This window comes from Miscanthus floridulus, chromosome 5 (genome assembly GCF_019320115.1).
Source record: "Miscanthus floridulus cultivar M001 chromosome 5, ASM1932011v1, whole genome shotgun sequence".
NCBI lineage: Eukaryota > Viridiplantae > Streptophyta > Magnoliopsida > Poales > Poaceae > Miscanthus > Miscanthus floridulus.
In genome coordinates this window covers 107,945,197-107,960,648 of record NC_089584.1, presented here as the reverse complement: position 1 = coordinate 107,960,648, position 15,452 = coordinate 107,945,197, and the positions used below count along the sequence as shown (strand labels likewise).

General features: G+C 50.6%; 1 protein-coding gene across 1 annotated transcript; it reads left to right on the top strand.

The window, feature by feature from the left end:
• Positions 1–289: 289 nt before the first annotated feature.
• Positions 290–14,480, top strand: LOC136450434 (wall-associated receptor kinase-like 14). Its single transcript, XM_066450871.1, has 2 exons — positions 290–1,237; positions 12,815–14,480. The coding sequence occupies exons 1-2, from the start codon at positions 397–399 to the stop codon at positions 14,110–14,112; spliced, it is 2,139 nt and encodes a 712-aa protein (XP_066306968.1). The 5' UTR covers positions 290–396; the 3' UTR covers positions 14,113–14,480.
• The last annotated feature ends 972 nt before the right edge of the window (positions 14,481–15,452 follow it).

Sequence of the window (15,452 nt, the reverse complement as noted above, 5' to 3'; positions counted from 1 at the left end):
CTGGGCTGGGCTTTTTTTTTCTTTTTTGAGCAAAACCTGGGCTGGGCTGGTAAGGGCAGCGCCCCCACGGGCCTCAATCCACCCACGGATTGGGTCGGGATCCGGTGAGGATTGGGCAGTTCAAAAGGAGTCCTTTAGAGGGCCCAGACGCAGCTGCAGCACAAAAAAAAAAAAACAATCACGCGGCTCTCTGACTGACTGACTAAACAAGCAAAGCAATCACGGTGACGGCTGCCGTCCCTTTCTCCATTGGCATGGCATCTTCCTCCAGCTCCGTCTTTGCAATATTAGGCAGGCCGCAGGCGTATATGACTAGCTAAGCAAGCAATCAAAACACTGCTCATCGCAAGCACACAGCGGAGACCGACCGACCGGCAGCGCGAACTGTCTGCCTACATGCGCCGCCTGCTCTTCCTCCTCCTCCTCCTCTCCCTCTTGTATGAAACCTCCTCCGCCGCCGCCGCCGGCGGTGGCAGTTGTAGCGATCGACGGTGCGGCAACACCTCAGTGCCGTACCCTTTCGGCTTCTCCGGCGATTGCCCCATCCTCCTGGACTGCAACGCCACCTCGTCCACGCCGCTCCTGACGAACAGCACCGCGGACGCACCGTACCCGATCACCTCGTTCAACTCCAGAGCCTCCACCTTCGTCGTCTCCGTCGCGCTCTCGTGCAGCCGCACCGTCCGCGAGGCACAGGCGTCGCTCACCGGCGCCTGCTACGGCGTCTCCTCCCACACCGGGCTGTTCCTCCGCGGGGGTCGCTGCCGCTTAATGGCTGCGAACTCCAGCTGCAGCGTCAGGGACGACGTTTTGTCGAGCCTGTTCCCCACGGCGCAGTGCGGCGGCCGTGGCAACGATTCCGCCTCGACGTGCGTGGCCTCGCCGCCGAACAGCACAGCTGCGGCGACGGCCAAGGAGGAGGGCCGGTTCCTGTTCCTGCAATGGAAGAAGGTGGACCACGCTGGGTGCGAGGACGTGACGTCTGCGGTGTATGCGTACACGCCGCCGGAGGGGGTGGCCTCGGTGGAGTTCGGCGTCGCGGAGCTGGGATGGTGGCTCGACGGGAGGTGCAATAGCACCTCCGCCAACGCCAACGCTACCGTGGTTCGCTGCGCGCAGAACGCGACGTGCCACGACGTCGAGACGCCGAGCGGGGCGTGGGGCCACCGGTGCGCGTGCGTGGACGGGATGTCCGGCGACGGGTTCGCCGCCGGCGATGGATGCCACTTCGGCGTGGGTGAGTTCTTCCTGATCATTATTTGTTGCTCCGATCCAGTCGGAGTCTCGCAGTCTGACGGACGGATCCACGCGTGCCACAGAGGATCCCGTGTGGGTGGGGTGTTGGTGAGCGGGGCCTGGCGTGCCACGTCAGCGGGGCCCGGAAGTCTTCCCTGCGGTCAATCACGCGCGAGCTAGCTAATCATAGTTCACACTCATCACTAACCCACCAAGTTATGTTACGTAGCCTTAATGTGGCAACAGTGGCATGTCACTTTCTAAAGGAGAGGAGCACTGCTAGGTTTTTGTATGCCCATCTCCAACGCTACAACTGCCAAGCAATTTCATACTTCTAAGAAATCTGATTTTGTGTTTTGCGCAGCCACGGTACAGTATTTTTCTCTCACAGCAACCGAAAAAAAAACCGTAGATACACTACCGGAGACAGCATCTTTGCCGAGTGCCTCAGGCACTGGGCAAAGGCCGATATACACTCGGCAAAGGGCGTTCGGTAAACAATTTATCGACAAAGACCTCTTTACCGAGTGCATTTTATCGGGCACTCGGCAAAGACTTTGCCGAGTGCCAATCCGACACTCGGCAAAGAAAAGTGGCCGTGACGGCGAGCGCCACCGTGACGGTGGCTTTGCCGAGTGCCAAGGTCAAGCACTCAGCAAAGGTCCTCGCTTTGCCGAGTGTCGTTGACTTAGACACTCGACAAAGGTGGTCACTTTGCCGAGTGCCACCGGAAAGACACTCGGCAAAGTATGTAATGTCTGCCGAGTGCCTGTCCTGTGGCACTCGGCAAATCTCTGATGTTTGCTGAGTGCAACGGGCTTTGCACTCGGCAAAGCATGTTTTCAGATAGTTCCTAGGTAGTAACTTTGCCGAGTGTCATGGCCATTGCACTCGGCAAAGTGACTGAAAATAGTCTTTTTTATTTGTTTTTTACATCCCATCCAAACAAACAGAAGATATATATAACAAACATCACCAACATCACATATATATCATCAACAGCACATATATATCACCAACACCACATATATATCACAAATGTCACATATATATCACAAACGTCTCATGTCTCACAATATGAACCTGTTTGGCAGGGCTCCTGCAAGGGCTCCGGCTCCGGCTCTTGCAGGAGCTCCACCAAACACCTCTTCACAGAACGGCTCCTCCGGTGGAGCACTTTGGGAGCCGGAGCCGTTTTGTATAGCACGAGAAGGAGCCAAGAAACGTAGCTCCATGCGGCTCCTCCTGCTGTCTAGAATGCAAAGACGTTGACGCCCTTCCTTGTCTCGCTCGGCTACGCAGGACGGCAGTAGGCTTCGGCGGTGCTGTACGGTGAGCGGCGGCGTGAGTGAAAGGTCCTTGTTTGATTTTGGTAATTGAGTGACAACCTAGGTGGACTAATTGTGTTTATGTGAGATACACAGGTGATTAGTCCACAGGTACATGTGTGTGAGCAACATATGCCATGAAGGTGAAAATGGCTTGGAGATGTTGCAAAGCTCACATATGTGATGATGAAGGAGCTTAAATACACATGAGACATGACATTGAGTCATGTGATCAAGGTGGAGAAGATCAAGACAAGACTTGGCTTGATGGACCGGTTGCAAGCGTGAAGGGCAAGTCGAAGGCTTTGGAGTGATGGACCGCGTGGCGGTGAAGCTTGAGCAAGACTTGGCGCCGATGGACGATGGCAACGGTGAAGAGCAAGTAGAGTCAAGATCGATGAACCAATATGATCATGTGATGATATAGAGTGGATCATATCATTGTTGATCGTGTTGGTGCATGTGTTGCATCGACATTGGAGGAGATGGAATGGAATGCGCAAGGCAAAGGTATAACCTAGGGCATTTCATTTCACCGGTCATAGGTGTGTAGAAAAGTTTATGACCGGGTTTAGGATAGATGGCCGTACTATCAAGAGGGGCAAACTTGTTTGCATATCGGTCATCTAGTGCCACTCGAGTGATCTAACTTTGCATTGTCGCTAGGATCGAGTGGCGTGGCAAGTTGAGTGGCTAACATCCTTTGGGAAATGATTGTGAAAATGCTAACACACATACACATTGTGGTGTACACTTGGTGGTGTTGGCACATTTACAAAGGCGGTGGTGTTTGTAGGGGCGAGATGGGTTTGGGTCCCTCTCTCCCTCCCGCCGAGCTTGTGAGGCGGGATTCGGCGCTTTCGGGAAAATGGAATGTCTATTTTCTATTGCGTCGGATGCAAATTCTTGTGGTTAGCACACTTGAGCAAGGGTGAAGAAAATGGAGAAGATGCTGGCGTCGGTCAACTGACCGGACGCTGGATCTAAATGCACCGGACGCTGGCAGGCTGCGTCCGGTCGCACTGACGTGGAGTGTAGAAGTCGCTGGAGTGTGACCGGACGCTGGCTGCGTCCGATCGCGTTCGACCGGACGCGTCCGGTCATGCTCGGGAGCTTACTGGAAACGACCGGACGCTGGGGGTTCAGCGTCCGGTCAGTTGAAGCTGGAGCGTCCGGTCAGGTCAAGTGACCGTTGGAACCGGGACACGTGGTAGTCTGTGGGCGACCGGACGCTGAGGTCCAGCGTCCGGTCAACACGACCGGAGCGTCCGGTCGTCCCGACCGTTGCCCAGTGAAGGGGTAACGGCTAGTTTAGCCCTTGGGGCTATAAATAGAAGTGGCCCTCGGCCATGGCTGGTGTGGAGCACCTTGGGGGACTTTGTGTCCATGCTTGAGAGTGCTTAGGAGCCCTCCATCACACATATACTTGATAGTGATCATTCGATTGTGTGAGTGAGCGATTCTAGTGCAATTGCATCGTGAGGTTGCATCGAGTGGCACTAGGTGATCGAGTTGCAAGCCGGTGGTGCTTGTTACTCTTGGAGGTTGCCACCTCCTAGACGGCTTGGTGGTGGTCTCCGTCGAAGCGCGCAAGAAGCTTGTGCGGCGCTCCGGAGAAGTGCTTGTGAGGGGCATTGTGCTCGCCCCGCGGGAGTCGCGAAGAGCAACTCTAGTAAAGCGTGTCATTGAGCTACCCTCACTCAAGGGGTAGGTTCTTGCGGCGCCCGACGTGCGGGCTTAGCGGGTGATGCTAATTAGCTGCCGAACCACCCAGTGAGCGGTCGACACAACGGGGACTAGCGTGTTGGCAAACACGTGAACCTCGGGAGAAAAATCATCGTGTCAACCTTGTTCTTCCCGTTGGTTTGCATCCCCATTACACAAGCTTGCAATTACTTCTATACATATTAAGCTTGTGTAGTTGCTCTTGTAATTAGATAGCTTGTGTAGCTTGCTAATTACCTTCTTGCTTGTGTAGCATAGAAGTAGCTCCCTTGCGTGGCTAATTTGGTTTTAGTAACCTTGTTAGTCACATTGCTTAGTTTGTGTAACTAAGTATTTGCGCTCTCTAATTGGGCATTGGTTGCCTTGTTATTGAGCATTGCTAGTGAGCTTAGTTAGCTTTGTGCTTTTGCTTACTAGCATGTGTAGGAGCTCCCTTGTTGTTTAAATTACTAGTGGCATAGGTTTGTGTGACCTTGCTCCTAGAATTGTTTAGGAGAGCTCTAGCTAGCCCGGCACCTTTGTTGCATAATTGTTATCTTTGCAAGGTGCTAGTGAACATATATAGTGGGGTGTAGTCTTGGCTAGACCGTTAGTTTAAATTCCGCATTTGTATCGGTTAGCCAACGCGATTAAGTTTTAGAAAAGACTATTCACCCCCCCTCTAGTCGCCATCTCGACCCTACAGTGAGCAAGCACCGTGTGGGAGCAGCAGTGGTGGCGGCATGGGAGAGAGCAAGCACGGCGTAGGAGAGCGGCGGCGCAGACACTGGGTGTGATCCTGCTACCGGCAGCGGTGGCCTGAGCAAGCGGAGCCAAGAGCGGCGGCGGCGGCACTGCAATTTTTTTTTACGAGAAGATGCGAGCGGTTGGTTCCTTGGAAGGGAAGACCGGCAGTGGGTTGGTGCAGGTCGTATGGGCCTAGGCCCAAAGGGGTGCCTTCCTCATTTCTTCATTAGAAATTATTTTAAATATGATTTACCTTTGCTCAAAAAATGATTTACCTAAATTATAACCGATATTATAATTAATTGATGCAAGATTTTGTACAGTCAAATAATAAGTAGGGGCACTTTGGACATTTTTACTTTTCATCAATTCTAGAAGAACATGAGGAGCCGTTTTGCCAAATGTTTTTTCAAAAAGCTTCGGCTCCTATAGAGAAGCCACTTCTACAGAGGAGCCAGAGCCCTACCAAACAGGCCCTATATCACAAATAAGTTCACAAGTAATCCAAGTGCTCCATCATCTTCAACCACAATTGCAAATAGAAGTATCATTAACAACCACAAGTATCATCATTGATTTGGTGAAGGATTCACTGAAGCATGAGGATCGTTCGATGTGGTCGATTGATTCTGCACAAAGGAGAAGAGATTACATGTGTGAGACAAGATAAATATATACCATACATGAATAAAACTTTCATACTCCACTAGGTTTGACCGTAAGCATAAACATACAAACTAAAACATTTATACTCATAGGAGTAGAATAGTGAGGAGGTGGAGGTGGAGGTGGAGCGAATAGCAAAGGTGGCGGAGCTACACCAATAGCGGCGCCAAGACTGCATGTACTGAAGAATCTCCGCCATCCTCCGCTGCTCGGCCTCCACCCTCTCTATCTTCACCTGCATCTGCTCCTGTATCCTCCTCTCTTGTTCCAGCTGGGCCTACAATATATTCACCCCAATGTTATAATAATGTAAAGGAAAGGTATAAAAAAACCAATGAATGATGAATAAACCAGGAATAACCTCGAGTGCCTCCACCTAGTGGTGTGAAGTGTCCTGCCGAGGTCATATGGCCGGGCTCCTGCTCGTGCTGCTTGCTCGAATCTAGGAGAGACTGGGAGTAGCGGCCGAGTCGATTGCGCCATCGCCAATCCAGTATCGCCCATGCTTCTTGCCTCCTCCCACCCTCATGACGACTTCTCTATCAAGGTCCTTAGTGTTCGGATCGTACTCTGACCCATGGACCTCCCTTGCCATCGATGTATACTCACTAAGGCGGTTGTGGACGGTCGCATTGTTGTACGCCTCGAGCCCGTCCTCTGGGTTGTAGTTGACGTCGGACGTCGCCTTGCCCTTATGGGCCATAGCAAATGCCTTGAAGATGGTGCAAGGCTGGCCACCATGTGATGCCGACTGCGAGAAAAAATGCAAGATGATTAGAAATCATGCAGAATTGAGCGTTAGAATAAATAAATGAATTTGCATACCCATGTTTCTGTGTATCCGCTAAGGCTGCGGCTGCCTTGATGGTGTGCTACACCTGGCATCATCAAATGCTGCTCCTGGCACAAGTTGTGCGTCTCCTCCCACTCGCATGAGCACCACCTGTCCACCATCTATTCCTAGCACTGGGGATGCACAGCGCACCAATAAAGAATCATCTATAGGCCATCAAGCACATGACATATCAGAAGATGAAATTAAGCCTACTTAATCTCAAAAGGAATCAGTATTAATGTTCTATATTTACCTGCAGGCACTGGTCCCAGGTCAGCGTCATGGATCTTGCGTCCCTTTTGGTGACCTTCGTTCTAAGGACGGTCCCGTGGTAAGTTACGACGGCCTAGATGCGCGCCTCGTAATGCATGTCCATGACGAGTTTTTTGTAGCATTTGGCAGCCACCGCATCCGCCCTGGCCTCATGTCTGTCCTGGCATCTAAAGAAATCCTACATACAAACACGATGTATCTATTCATTATTTCAAGAATATATTGAGCAATGTAGTGCGAGGAAGACTTACCCACAGCTCTTGCTTCACCCACTCCGCCTTATTATTGAATACCCTACGGGCCCGATCTACAGCATTGGGGGCGGCGACATAGTGGTCAAACGAGTAGGCTGGCCTCGTCACTCCGGTGTACTCAACTAGGCCAGGGAAATGCTCCTTGCACAGAAGACAGAGGATGCCATTGACTTGGCGTGTGTGACCACCTCTACTCCCACAATCGTCCAGTTCCTACCCAAGTGATTAAGAAAAATTATTAATTTCTATTTTGATTTTCAACATATCATATAAAGTAGTGATAACATCTAAAGTTACTTACTTTTCCCCTCAGCTTGAATCAGCGGGCGTCTCTCACGAGGTATCGGTCGCTGAGGGAGACTCGTGGGACCTCGCAAGTAGACGCTCAATGAACTAGAGGAAACGGAACCCCCCGCTATCGCCTCGTCCTTGTCGTCCTCCTGCGCGTCCTCCTATGCCTCCTCGTCGTCCTCCTGTGCCTCCTCGGCGTCCTCTTGGGGCACCTGCTCCTCCTCCTCCTCACGTGATGGGGCGGCAGGCAACGACTCCCTCCTACGGCTGCTCCTCCTCCTACTCTCCCCCGGTGCAGCGGTCCTTGTCCTTCGGTACAAGGACGTTAGCTTCCTCATCCCACCTCCCACTATCTTTGTTCAATCACCTGCAATTAAAAAGAGTAAATCAATAAGCATAGATAAACAAGAAGTACTTAGAAATAGATGCAAAATAAACAAAACATAATTATCGGTGGTGTAGGGTCTGTCACTACGACACCTTTCGTAAAGTTCTTGATGTCTCGTCTGAATGCATGGTGAAGAGGGAGGAATTGCCGATGTTTGTCGAACGATGAATACTTACCACCCTTCTGCAACCAAATGAACCTCAGACCTTCCTTGCATACTGGACATGGAAACTTCCCGTGAACACACCAGGCGTAGAATATCCCATATGCCAAGAAGTCATGCAGGGAGTAGTGGTACCAAACATGCATTTTGAAGTTTTTCTTTGTACCTCGGTCGTATGTCCATACCCCTTCCTCCCAAGCATGGACCAATTCATCAATCACAGGCTCCATGAACACACCCATATTATTCCCCGGGTGTCTAAGAATTATCAACGACAAGAATACGTTCTGTTGTTGAAAGCATACGCCGAGGGGGGAGATTGAGAGGGATAATGAACATGGGCCAACATGTGTATGGGGCAGCCATCATTCCATAAGGATTGAACCCATCTGTTGCCAGCGCAACACGTACATTACGAGCCTCTTTAGCTTTCTCATGATGAATGCCATCAAAGTGGGTCCATGCTTCACCATCGGATGCATGTACCATCCTGTCAGGATTATATCGTTTGCCATTTTTGTGCCATATCATCTGTTTCGTGGATTCCTCGGTCATGTATAGCCGTTGGATCCTCGGTATGAACGGAAGGTGTCGTAGGATTGTCACGGGAATGTCAAGCTACCTCTTCTGGCCATCACCAGAATCTACCTCCAGGAACCTATAGGATTTACACTTTGGACAGTACTTTGCTTCCACGTATTCTTTCCTAAATAGGACGCACCCCTTCGGGCAAGCATGTATCTGCTCATATGGCATCTTAAGTGCACGAAGGAGTTTCTGTGACTCGTGCATGCTCTTTGGCAGAAGGTGACCCTCCGGAAGCAGGCTGCCAATAACTATCAACATACCATCGAAGGCGTCTCGACTTAGGCTATACTAGGACTTTAACGCCATTATGCGTCCAATGGCATCTAGTTGAGAAAACCTTTGTCTGGCCGTGAAGGGGTTTCTGTGCCGCGGCAAACATGTCATAGAACGCCTTTGTGGTTGCCTCTGGCTCCTCCTCCGTATGTCCTTCAGCGAACTATGCCTCGTGATAGTCATTTAACATGTCTGCTACCCCTGTATCAGCATCATAATCCTCGACGCGTGGTCTCACCACCTCCTCTCTCATACGATCGGCTTCACCATGGTAGACCCACCTGGTATAGTCTACCGTAAATCCATTCTTCCAAAGATGTTCCCCCATGACCTTCTTCGTTTGTCGCTTCATGTTTGCACATTTGCTGCAGGGACAACAAATTTTACTCGCTCCTTTAGTAGCCACGCCAAATGCCCATTCCAAGAAAGCATCGGTCTTGTCGATCCATTCATTGTTGACCTGACCCTGACTTGCACGGTCTGTGTACATCCACTCACGGTCCTCCATCCTCTAACATATATAGCGGTGAGTAATATAAACATCAATTGCATCTACACGATGTTCCTACTATCTAATAGGTGAGGATAGGTCCTAATCCCACACGAGGATGCGTAGGTGGTGTTAGTTTCCATGCTCTACTCCTATCTGAGACAGAATTTCGGCAGCACCTCCCCGCTGTTCTCCAAATACACGTCCTGCCAGGGAGAGTGTGTATCCAGAGAACAATAGGGAGATGATGCCGAAACTCTGTCTCGGATCGGAGCAGACCATAGAAACTAACCCCACCTACGCATCTACGGGCTGTCCAAAAAACATAGACAATTTGAAACAGATATGGTTTTAGATATAGAAATATCTGCATATTTCCAACCGCATCTCTTTCGAACGAGAGACGCCTAACTGGGTTACGTGATCTACGACCATAATACGAAAAGAGGGGTTATACCTAGGGTGACAGTGGAGTCAGGCTAGCGGGCCCATGGTGGGTCGGTGCAGTGGTGAGGCGACGCGATGCAGGCAGACCTGCAGCGGCGAGGAAGGCGATTGGGGTCGCCGAGGTACTCCGGCTCCGCTCCGATGGGCTCTTCTCTAAAAAAAAGAAACATAAAACTGTCAATACAAAATTTCGGCAGCACCTCCCCTGCATGGTGAGGTTTCCAAAACCTGCAAAAAAACCAACGGCACGATGGTTGACATGCACATATATATGAACGGCACGATGGCCAACATGCAAAGATTATATCCAACCACATATACATAACAATGTCACAACCACTCCAACGACTACGACCACTGCTACTCTACCACTACTACTACCGCAACTACTAGTAATACTACGACGACGACGACGGTAGGGCATACCTAGTGGGCGTCGTAGGGCGGCGGTGGTGAAGGGGCCAGGGCGCCGGTGGACAAGGCGACGGCTGGGGAAGCGCCAGGGACGGCGCGGGCGGGGGCAGCGGCGGCGCGGGCGCGGCCAGCGCTGGCAACTTGCGCAAAACCTCCTCATTTTTTTATCACAGCCTCCACATATGATATCTTGACATCTTGACAAGTTTCATGATTTTCGGACTTTGTTTGCTTTTTATAGAATTTAAAAACAACTCGACCACAAGTTCGTGGTCATGTTTCGTGAACAAGATGTTCGAAATTGGTGGTCTGTTTCTGGTACGGCCTCACATTATACTAAATAACATGAATATTATTTTTTCATTTTTTCATTATTCAAATGACTAGCAGTTATAATTTGAATTATCCAAGAAAATTCAATTAAATGAAATAAATTAAAGAAATATAGAAAAAGTTCAAGAAATGTGCCACATTGGAACATGGAGTACCAGGTATTGTCTGAGGACTACAGAAAAAGTTTGGAGATCAAAAGTGAAAAAAAATGGTTTGCCGAGTGTCAAAAAATGACACTCGGCAAATGAGCCTCTTTGTCGAGTGTCAGGAGAAGACACTCAGCAAAGGAGCCTCTTTGCTGAGTGTCAGGAGAAGACACTCGGCAAAGGATTAACGGCGGCTGCCGGCCGTTAACGACGGCGGCCCTTTGCCGAGTGTTATTGTTTGACACTCGACAAACCTGATCTTTGTCGAGTGTTATTCTTTGCCGAGTGTTCGGCACTCGGCAAACCACCTTTTTGTCGAGTGCCGGTTGTTTGCCGAGTGCTTTTTCTCTGACACTCGGCAAACAGCCTCTTTATCGAGTGTCCGATAAAAAGCACTCAATAAAGTCTAAGACACTCGACAAAGAAGCCGTTTCCAGTAGTGATACTACTAGGATGCCGCTATTTCTTCTAATTTCACATCATTTAGACTTTGCCGTGCTTTAAATAAGGCAGGTGCCAAAGATGGAGACTGGGTTTGACAAATAGGATAGCAGTGTCTGCCACGTGTTTGAAACTGCCACACCTTGATCCTTAAGGCAGCCAGCTGATAAATGGCCGCATGGAACCCTTGAGGCCTTGCTTGACCTTTTCACAGTTAAAAATACACCACATTTTCAGCCTGTTCGTTTGTTGGTTTCAACCAGCCCAAACCAGCCAGCCAACAGTATTTTTCTCTCACAACAAACCAGCACCAGCCAGCCCAAACCAGCCCGGAAATCAACCAGCGATCAGGCCGTTTGTAATTTCATATTCTTTCTTGAATTCAACCCGCCGACATAAGCTACGAAACGGGATTTGTATTTTCTATATATGTTTCCACGGTGACTCTTCCGGGTCCAACAAATTGTGTCAAGAAGATTTTCCGGTTGAATTTTCTCAAGTGGCAACCGTATCTTAGCCAGAATCGAGCTGTCAACAGAGACCGGGAGTGTAATTCCATAGCCTGGAAAACTCTGCGGCACTAGTAATTTTTTTCTAGTTACTGTTTGAAAAAAATAAATATTTTTGTATGGACACCAAATGTCCAAATATAAAATATTATCATATGCTACTAGGGGGATATGATATGAGTATATGATGAAGGGAATAATTATGGTGTGCAAGATCCCACCTACAGTATCTGAACAAAACCCTAATGACGTCTTGTTTAGTTTCACCCTAAATTTCCAAAAAGTGCTACAGTACCTATCACATCGAATGTTTGCGGCCTATGCATGGAGCATTAAATGTAGACGAAAAAAAAAATTACACAGTTTGGTGGAAAATTACGAGACGAACGTTTTAAGCCTAATTAGTCCATGATTGAACACTAGTTGTCAAATAAAAACAAAAGTGCTACAGTAGCCCTAAATTCTATCTTTCTGAAACTAAACACGCGCTGAATTCAAATTGTAGTATGAATCTGTCAGAATCATTGAGCCAGACACACAGGTCATATAAATGAAGCACTTTTTAGTACTCCTCATTCCTCAACAGAAAACCTACCAACTGCCACCAGAATCTGTCCCAATTTATGATCTTACCAAGTCAATGCTCACTTTTTTTTTTTTTGCAGGGAGTTCCAAGAACAAGGCCCCGTTTAGTTACATTGCCGAATCGGCGCCGCCGGAATAGTACAACACTGTAGCGCACTGTAGCGTTTTGTTTTTATTTGGTAATAATTGTCCAATCGTTGACTAATTAGACTCAAAACATTCGTCTCGCAAAGTACAACCAAACTGTGCAATTAGTTTTTGATTTCGTCAACATTTAGTACTCTATGCATGTACCGCAAGTTTGATGTGACGAGGAATCTTCTTTTTGTATAGTGCCAAAGTTTAGATTTTGAGATAACTAAACAAGGGCCAAGGTTTTCCTCATAGTCATAGTTGCAGGTAAAAAAAAAAAAAACAGACTCTTCTGACTTTTATTACTGTTTGTCAGTACCACACGGCAGTAATCCTGCTGTGTACGGCATGGTGAGAACAACGAGATGAGTCTAGTCAAGTCAGCTTGTCTCGTCTACTCTTTCGCTGCCGGTTACGTGCAGTTTCAAGCACGTTGATTGCTCACCGCGTAGACTTGGAATAATTCTGCAAACACAAATGAAAAAAGAAAGTCTTTTATCTAGTGAAAGTCAGATTTTTGTTGCATTTTTTGACCAAGAAAATGATTTTATTTTATCAATTCCAACGTCAGGTGTTCTGGCGGGCGTGGCGGCGGCCGCCGGCGCGCTTCTGCTGTGGCGGCTGCAATGCCGGCGTTACAAGGCCGGGCGGTCCGCGTCGGAGCGGCTGGCGGCGATGCGGCTGCTGTCGGAGGCGGCGACGTCGAGCGGCGTGCCGGTGTACTCGTACGCCGAGATCGCGCGCGCGACCAACTCCTTCTCGCACATGCAGCGCCTGGGCACGGGCGCGTACGGCACCGTGTACGTCGGCAAGCTCCCGGGCAGCAGCAGCAGCAGCGCGCCGGCGGCGCTGGTGGCCATCAAGCGCCTGCGCTGCCGCCTCCACCACGATGACGACGACGCGGCGGCGGAGGCGGCGCTGCTGCTGAACGAGATCAAGCTCATCTCCTCCGTGAGCCACCCCAACCTGGTCCGCCTCCTCGGCTGCTGCCTCGACCGCGGCGAGCAGGTGCTCGTCTACGAGTACGTGCCCAACGGCACGCTCTCCCAGCACCTCCTCTCCGCCAGCAGCGGCGGACGCAGCCGGCTGACGTGGCGCGCGCGGCTGGGCGTGGCGGCGGAGACGGCGGCCGCCATCGCCTACCTGCACGGCATGCGGCCGCCCATCTTCCACCGCGACGTCAAGTCCAGCAACATCCTCCTCGACGGGGCGCTCCGCCCCAAGCTGGCCGACTTCGGCCTGTCCCGCGCCGTGGACCACCTGGAGGGGGCCCGCTCGCACGTCTCCACGGCGCCGCAGGGCACGCCCGGGTACGTGGACCCGGAGTACCACCAGAACTTCCACCTCTCCGACAAAAGCGACGTGTACAGCTTCGGCGTCGTGCTGCTGGAGCTCATCACCGCCATGAAGGTCGTCGACTTCGACCGCCCGCCCGCCGAGGTCAACCTCGCCTCCCTCGCGCTCGACCGCATCGGCAAGGGCAGGGTGGGCGAGATCGTCGACCCGGCGCTCCTCGGCGGCGGCGGCGGCGGCAAGGAGTGGGTCATGGGCTCGGTCCGCCACGTCAGCGAGCTGGCGTTCCGGTGCCTCGCGTTCCAGAAGGACGTCCGGCCGTCCATGAGCGAGGTGGCCGCCGAGCTGTACCGGATCAGGTTCGCCGCCCCGGACCCGGACGACGGCGACTCGGAGGAGCCCGGGTCAAGGCTCCGGCCTATGACTATGATGGACATCCAGATCGACGTGAGCTTAGACGGCCCGGACGCAATGGCGAAGAAGGCAGCGGCTTCGCCGGTGTCCGTGCAGGAGGTGTGGGTCAGCGACAAGAGCTCGCCGTCGACCAACGGCTCCATGCCGCGCTTTGCTGCATAGCGTAAGCTATAGCTCTTGTACACTGATGAGGAAACCAATGTGATTTAACAAAAATTTTGTCCCTGATTTTCTCTAGTAAAATTCAGTGTCCAAGATGCCATCCATTGTTGTATAGCTACGATTTTTTTTTAAAAAAAAACATAATGTACTGTACAGCATTATCTTAAAATCTCACTGGCATTAGTTAGTACAAAAACTGCCCATGGTATTGCTAACAGTGTCAGGAGAAAGACATCTTTGGTTTCCTTCGTCGTACTTTACCATGCAAGCAAGAAAACATTAGTTTGGCCACAAGATACCTCAAAACTGAACTCCATAGTTTTATCAGAACACAAACTACTTACACAAGAACAATATCCACACTTTGTTTCCTTCACCAATTGCACTAGGCCACATGAAATCATTGGGGAATAGACTGATTTTCACAAGGAACCAGCAGGCCATATATATATATATATATATATATATATATATATATATATATATATATATATATATATATATATATATATACACTTGTTATATACGTCTTTGTAGGGCGTCAGTATAGGCGCCGGCCCAGCCGTGGCTAAGGGGCTCGGTTGATTAAGTTAGAAGAGGAAAGGGAGAAAATTTAGGAAATCTATTTTGGGTTGTTAGGAGTGCACCTATTATATAAAGGGCACTTAGAGATTGTAATAGGACTTATCGAAGAAGGAATAAACCCTCCCAAGGTGGGCGGGTTACCTTCGACGGTGGCTGCGAGTGCTTCTGCCGCTGCCGCTGGCGAACCTCCCGTTGCACCACTTCCTCGCTATCCCTTGCGCTCCAATTCTCATTCCAGCCTTCTACTCCACTCTCCCCTGCGACCTCCCCATCATACTCGTCCACACCGTAACAATTTGGTATCGGAACCCTTCACGGGTGCATCGATCACCATGTCCGGCACCTACGATCCTGTGGCCACGGATGCCAAATTGGATCGCATCTTGGGTCACCTCCACCATCACCAATCGGCTCAACTCCCATGACCAGCGGCTGGCGCGCATCGAGTCAGGCAAGACCGATGCCGGCAAGGGCGCTGTCACGGATGATGCTATTTGGCCGGCAAGGGCGCTGTCACGGATGATGCTGCGGGTGGCGGGGATGACATCCGCGCCGGTAGAGACAACACCCGCGACGGCGGTGCTGCTCATGACGACGACTTGGATCAGGACCGCACCTAGGACGAGTTCCATGCGCGGACTCTATGCGACCGTGAGCGGTTCCTAGACCCACGCGATCGTTTCGGTCATCGCGAGCCGGGTCGCATAGATTGCGACTCTATGGCCAGCTACGGACACGACTACGGGCGCGACGGA

What these genes read in the sequence shown, in the direction of transcription:
- LOC136450434 (XM_066450871.1), top strand. Translation starts at nt 397, where the DNA reads ATGCGCCGCCTGCTCTTCCTCCTCCTCCTCCTCTCCCTCTTGTATGAA. An exon ending in TGGATGCCACTTCGGCGTGG is followed by an intron (nt 1,238 to 12,814) that starts GTGAGTTCTTCC and finishes TTCCAACGTCAG; the next exon opens with GTGTTCTGGCGGGCGTGGCG.